General features: G+C 40.2%; 1 protein-coding gene across 1 annotated transcript; it reads left to right on the top strand.

Moving 5' to 3' along the window:
- Nucleotides 1-698: 698 nt before the first annotated feature.
- LOC148564455 (uncharacterized) lies at nt 699-1316 on the top strand. The gene has a single exon (XM_088487039.1). The coding sequence runs from the start codon at nt 699-701 to the stop codon at nt 1314-1316; it is 618 nt and encodes a 205-aa protein (XP_088343165.1).
- Nucleotides 1317-7532: the final 6216 nt, after the last annotated feature.

Below are 7532 nucleotides of genomic sequence, written 5' to 3'. Positions count from 1 at the left end.
TGGCTCGCCACCGACCTTTTCATAAGGAGCTCGGACAAATTGCCACAGAGGCCCAAGGAGGACCAAAGTAAAAGAACCACCGCCCACTAGAAGGCGGTTAGCCAAAGATAATGATCTCACCCACAAAAGATAAGATAAGATAACAAACTTATCTCAAAGGAAGATCATCAAACACTACTATAAATACACTGGAGCACCCAAGTATAACTCACTCTCTCCAATTCTACAGAAAACCTGCCTAAAGCCCGTACTGACTTAAGCATCAGAGTTTCTTGCAGGTACCACCGCCCCCGGTGACTAAGGACCAGCAGCACTTTGCACCCAACAAGTCAGACGCAGCTAGTCAGGTCAGACCAGAGGATCTCGTCCGAGATTGACCTCAAAGTGTCGGGTAACCCTCGGAACATTGGTGTCGTTGCCGAGTACCTAGAAGTCATCCCAAGATCATGGAAAATGACCCTCCTAACAACGACCACACCTCTGGCTTAGAAGATGGTGCACCAACAAAAAACACGGATGCCACACCTCTGTCCCCAAAGGAAGCAAATCCCTCCAAAAAAGACAAATAAGCACAGAATGCAGAAATCCTAGATGCCATCCGTGAGCAACAAGACCACCTCAAACAACTTGAACAAGAGGCCGAATGACAACGAGAAGCTGAGCAGGATCTGTGACGAGAAACAAGACGGTGCAGAGAGATGGAAGAGAAACTCCAAAAGCTCGAAGGCGACAAAGCTAAAACTGCACGATCCAATTGTGAAACTAGCCCCCACAGGGAACAAGACCCATTCACAAAAGAAATTATGAAAACTAAAGTTCCAAAAGACTTCAAAGCTCCTGCAATGACCCCATACGATGGGACATCTGATCCAAGCCATCATCTCAACAACTTTAGGAGCCAGATGTACCTTACGGACGCCTCAAACGCAACTCGCTACAAAGCCTTCCTGACTACTCTCACCAAAACAGCTATAAAGTGGTTCGACAGTCTACCACCAAGATCTATCACAAGCTTCAATGACCTCGCCGAAAAATTCCTAGCTAGGTTCTCCATACAAAAAGATAAAGCCAAACAGTCTCTAAGCTTGCTAGGGATCAAGCAGGGAGATTGGGAAATCCTCCGAAGCTACATGGAAAGATTCAATAAAGCATGCCTCGACATACAAAACCTCCCCACAGAAGCGGCCATCATGGGACTTATCAACGGTCTATGTGAAAGGCCCTTCAGCCACTCCATATCTAAGAAACACCCTACATCCCTGAACGAAGTACAAGAACGAGCTGAGAAATACATTAACATGGAGGAAAACTCCTGACTAGTGGAAACCTCCAAAGCCGGGTTCTCTTACCCACCTTGCGACAAAGCTAAAGAGTCAAGAAAAAAGGAGGACCAGCCCACAGAGAAGCCTAGGAAATACCACAACTACACCCCTCTTCGGGTATCTTTAGTGGACGTTTATCGAAAAATATGCAACACAGAAAAGATCTCACTACCTCGCCCAATTAAACACAAAAAGGGAGGAAGTCAGACCGAATATTGCAAATACCACAGAATCTACGGGCACCCCACTAAGGAGTGCTACGACTTGAAGAATGTCATAGAAAAACTAGCCTGAGAAGGAAGACTAGATCGATTCCTATCAAACAAAATGGACGACCCAAAAAAGAGAAGAAGGGATGAAGAGGGCAGACGAGCTGAACGTCCCCCTCACACCCCAGAAAGGCAAGTTCATATGATCAACGGAGGATTCGCAGGAGGAGAAATCTCCAAATCGTCCCGCAAAAGATACCTTAAATAAATATACCATGTCGGAGAACGGGATAGGTCACCCGACCACCCCACTATTTCTTTCACCAATGAAGACGCCGCGGGCATCATCTCTGGGCATGATGACCTCATGGTCATTACCATCATACTGGCTGATGCCAACCTCCACCGAACACTGGTTGACCAGGGAAGCTCTCCAGACTTCCTATTCAAAATCGCCTTCAACAAGCTCGGACTATAAGAAAAGGAGCTCAGAGCATATCCCAACAGCCTATTCGTGCTAGGAGACGCTCTGATCCAACCCCTCGGATACATCCCACTGCACACGACCTTTGGAAAAGGAACCCGATCAAGAACACTGGGCATAGACTACATCATGGCTGACGTGAACTCCGCGTACAACGCTCTTATAGGCCTGATGGTGGAAAAATCGTCGGTAAAGATTTTCACAAAAATGAGCACATTGTAAGCATAGTTCTAAACCGACAATTAAACCTCAATCAAATTTAATTTGTTTGTCACTAAAGCAAACCCAATAAAATTAACCGAAGTATTAAACCTCGGGTCGTCTCTCAAGGAACTGCAGGGAAGTGTAGTTTATTATTGGCTATGAGATGTATCTTTTTGGGTTTTGAGTTTAATAAACAAGGAATGTAAATAATATGAAAATAAATTGACAACTAAGAAAGCTCTTAGCAAGGATTGATAATTAAAAGTCCTATCCTCATTATCATCATCTGTTGTGATGGTAATTGCCCTTTGCTTTCACTTAGTTAACCTCTAACAATGAAGGAAAGTCAAGTGAGCAAAATCAACTTAGGTTCACAAGTCCTAATCAAAGGCTAGATTTAGTAAAGCCTAAGCCAACTAGCAAGTCTCAATTACCATTCAACAAGAGACTTTGACAACTCAAGAGTCTCTAATTAATCAATCCAAACTAAGAATGCAAAAATCTAAATTAAAACCCTCCCAAGCATTTTATCAAACACTTGGAAGGCATCACATAAAAACATAGAAAATTAACAAGGAATATTAAATCTAAACAACTAATTTCAAACATCAATGACTAACAAATAAAAATAGAGGAATTGACAAAATAAAAATAAAGGAACATAAATTGCATTAATGAAAGTTGAGAGTAACATATGAACTCATAAAATAAATTAGCAAAATAAAGGAATCAATGAGAGTAGATAAACTAAAGTAATAGAACAATTAAAGTAGAAGAAACCTAAATTGAAGCAAGGTAGAATTCTGAAATTGAGGAGAAATAAACCTAAAAACCCTAAAACCTAGAGAGAGGAGAGAGCCTCCCTCTCTAGAAAACTACATCTCCAAACCTAAAATTATGTGAATAAAAAGTTGTATCTATGATTCCTCCACTCTGCAGCCTCTATTATGTGTTTTCGGGCTTGGAACTGGGCCAAAAGGAGCCCAGAAATCGCCCCCAACGCTTTCTGCATATTGCAGCACGTGACACTTTGCACGCACGCGTGGCTGTAGAACGTGACGCTTTGTCACGCGTACGCGTCATCCATGTGTACGCGTCGATTGGCAAAAATCCTTGTCACGCATACGTTACGTGTTGCTTGCCTTCTGTGCCAGTCATGCGTATGCGTCGCCCACGCGTACGCGTCACTGCCAGCTTCTCAAAACTTCATTTTCTTGCGTTCCTTCCACTTTTGCATGCTTCCTTTCCATCCTCTAAGCCATTCCTGCCCTATAAAGCCTGAAAACACTTAACACACAGATCACGGCATCGAATGGTAATAAAGGGTAATTAAAATTGAAAATTTAAAGGCCTAGGAAACATGTTTTCAACTATATCATAGAATTAGGAAGGAAAAATGTAAAACACGCAATTTATATGCATAAGTGTGAGAATAATGAATAAAATCTGCTCAATTCAATACAAAATAAACCGTAAAATAGCGGTTTATCAGTCTCCCCACACTTAAACATTAGCATGTTCTCATGCTAAACTCAAGAGAAACTATAAAAGAGTGAAGTGGAATGGTAAGACTTATTAAATGCAACATATTTATATGAATGCAACTACATGCAAAAATGATTCTACCTACTTAGTTAAAATAGATAAACCTTTCAAGAATGAATATGAACTAGATTTCACTAATTCAAATCATAAAAATGAAGTACAAATAGACTTGCAAGAAGAAGATAGCTCATGAAAGCTGGGAATAAAGAATCGAGCATCGAACCTTCACCGGAAGTATATACACTCTAATCACTCTAGTGCCTAAGGGTCGATTCTCTCGGTTCTCAACTAATCTTGCTTTCTAAAGCTTGCTCTTCTTCTACCAATCAACAAAGAATCAATGCACATATACACATATCAAGAGGTCTTTTAAGGATTGTAATGGGGTTAGGGTCAAGGTCGGATTGTATTTGGTCAAGTGGACTAAAATCTGAATCCTTAATTAACTTAAATTTCCCACCTAACTTAAGGTAATCCATGTAATCACAATACAAAATCTAACTACCCATTTACAATGTTTACCACATATTCATGCATCCGATTTTGAGTACGGTACATATGCATTGCTATCACAATTTACTTTGGGGCATTTTGTCCCCTTTTATTATTTGCTCTTTTTCTTTTCTTTTTCTCCTCTTTTTTTTATTTTTTCTTTTCTTTTGTTTTTCTGAATGCATACGATTAAGATATTGAATGCAAGAATATATGCTTAACTATTGTTTTGCACATTTTTACAAGGATATACAACACCCAATTCTCAAACCAAATGTTTCCAAACCCAACTTCCCCACACTTAAATTATGAACACTCTCACTAGTCTAAGCTAACCAAGGATTCAAATTAAGGACATTATTGTTTTACGCTTAGAGTTAATGGTGTGCTAAAGTAAAGAACAAATGGGATAAGTAGGCTCAACATTGGTTTACAAAGGATAATGAAAAGGTTAAGGCCATATGGGTATATAAGCTCAGTGAAACAAGGCCTCAATCATATAAGTGCATGCATACATCAAACAATGGAAATATAGAATTAGGCAAGACAAAGATCACAATTATAGAGAGAAAAACACACCAAAAATAAAATATTGGTTGATAAAATGCAACCAATCAGATAGGCTCAAAATCTCACTGGTTTTGTGTGTTCGAGCTCTAAACCATGTTCCAATATAATATTTCTTCAAACAAGCTCAATAAAAATTTTAATTTAAATTAGTGAAATGCTATAAAATAGTTTCTTGGAAAAGAGATTATTACTTCGACTGAGCGGTAGTAGAATATGCACAAAATCTAACAAACATGCAATCAAACATGCAAATGCAACAACTAATTTAACGAAAAAAAAATTAAACATTGGTGTTGAGAAGAAAATAACTAACCCACGGAAGTCGGTATCGACCTCCCCACACTTAAAGATTGCACCGTCCTCGGTGCATGCAAGGAAATGCAAGTGGACGGGTGGTGACAACTGATGCTTTTCTCCAAAGATTGTTCTCAGGAACTTGTTTGTCCGCCCTATTTAGAGTTTTCCATTTCCCTTCTTGATGGCCATCCTAAAAGAAGAGGAAAAAGAAGAAAAGTAACCCAGAAATAAAGATTAGAAAACAAATAAAGTATGGGTGGGTTAATGCCAAATAATGAGGGTCTCAGTTACATGGTAGCTACAACATGCAAGTGAGAAAACAGTATAAGCAAATGACATATCAATAGTGCAAAAATTGCAACACTGGGGAAGAGAGTGTGGGTAATGAAAGACAATATAACTTCATATCAATGCAAAAGGAATACAATTGTCATAAAAGATTAGCATTGACTTACGAATAATAATACCCAACAATTTAAAACAAGTCACGAAGTACCAAAATAATGCAAGAGAAGATGCAACAGTTGAATAAGAACATGTAACACCAATAGAAAAATAATAAACTTAGAAAAGAAAATAAAAGTATGCACAAGATTAAAATGCAGTGAATAAAAGTATACAAATAAATTAAGTAAAATAGAATGATAGAGGATAAGGATGAGAAGTTAAAGAAATGAATAAGAAGAAGAAAGTAAGAAGGAGGAAGAAAGAAGGAGAAATGAGGGAAGAAAGGAGAAGGAAATGAAAAACAAGACGCGACACGCGCGCATTCCTCACGCGTGCGTGTGAAAACGAAATTAGCCATGCGACGCGTGAGCGTTGCCCACGCGTATGCGTGGGTGGCCAAAAATGAACACTGACGCGTGAGCGTCGGTCACGCGTACGCGTGACTACTCGTGCGATTCCAGCACAGTGGCATCCCAACTCTCTATTCAATTCACTATTAACGCCGATTTTCATGCGAACGCATACGCGTCGCTGACACTTATGCATGGATTGAAAAATTTTCAAGGGACGCGTACGCGTGGGTCACGCGTACGCGTGGGGTGGCTATGCGCCCAGCACCCCTCCCGCGTGTCTCCAAAGGGATAGGTTTCGCGAATGAGAAGTGTTTTCGCGTAAGGGGTTAGTGAAATTTGAATCAATGCGTACGTGTTACTGACGCGTGCGCGTGGGTGAAGAGAAATGAAGTCGACCCGTACGCGTGAGGTACGCGTATGCGTCGGGCGAAATTGTGCTAAACGCATAATTCCATTGCCGTTTTCGCACAACTCTCTGTTCAAATTAAAGGTGGCAAAGTTTACATGCGACGTGCACGCGTCACGCACGCCCACACGTGGTGTGCTAGAAATGAAAATGACACGTACGCGTGGTAGAATTGTGCCTCTAGCACGCCAGCTGCACGATTCCATCACAACTGTCTGTTCGTTGGATGGGAGAGCCAAATTGGTATCGACGCCCACGCGTGGCCTACGCGCACGCGTGGGTTGCTACTTTTTTTTTTTAAACTAACATGCTACGAAAATAAATCTAAATATTATTAAACCAATAGAACCAAAACATAAACTAAATAATTCTAACTAAAAATAAAAATTCAATTAATTACCAACATTAATGAAAAATAAAATTGGAAGAGTTTACCATGGTGGGGTGTCTCCCACCTAGCACTTTTAGTTAAAGTCCTTAAGTTGGACATTTGTGAGCTCCTTGTCATGGTGGCTTATGCTTGAACTCATCTTGAAACTTCCACGGACTTCCAATAAGCGCTATCAATTACAAGTAAATTCCCCAAGCCTTGATGAAGTTCTTCACAAACTTTGAGCTCCCAAAGTTGATCCTCTTGTATGCTGGATCCCAAATCTTGTTTCCACACCCATCTTTAAGTGGATCATCATTATTCCAACCGGGTGGCAAGCAAGTCAAATTCTCAATGCAATACCAAACTCTTCTCTTAGATCTAACCAAATGTTCACTAGTCTCACCCTTGCATCTAACTCTTGAAGTCTCAACCTTGATGAGTCTTGATTTGCAACTCCAACCACTAAACATTCTCCTCTAACGCTTAAAGCCATAAAGCTTCCTAAGTTGGCTATCTGTTTCAAGAATACCATACTCAAGTGGGATAGGAAGGCGAATAGAGATAAGTTTTACCCATTCTAATGAAGTAGTAGACAGCAACCTAGGTAGAGAAGTCTCCAACGGTCTTGACAAAGCAAACTCAACTCCCGTCCATCCTTTTTGAAGGACTTCCACCTTTTGAGAAGATTCTTTATCTTTAAGCTCTTCCTCACCAAGTTCATCAAACTCTTCTCCATCACTCACATCATGACCATGAGATTAAGAGAAATCTACCTCAATATTGCTTTCAATTTCATCGGGAGAAGGTTCTTCAATTTCATCACCAAGGAA

This window comes from Arachis ipaensis, chromosome B5 (assembly GCF_059453495.1).
Source record: "Arachis ipaensis isolate K30076 ecotype BB chromosome B5, ASM5945349v1, whole genome shotgun sequence".
Taxonomy (NCBI): domain Eukaryota; kingdom Viridiplantae; phylum Streptophyta; class Magnoliopsida; order Fabales; family Fabaceae; genus Arachis; species Arachis ipaensis.
Note: the sequence above shows the minus strand (reverse complement) of the source record. Positions and strands in the feature narration are given on the sequence as shown.

Excerpts from the sequence above, each read along its gene's own strand:
- LOC148564455 (XM_088487039.1), top strand. The coding sequence starts at position 699 with ATGGAAGAGAAACTCCAAAAGCTCGAAGGCGACAAAGCTAAAACTGCA.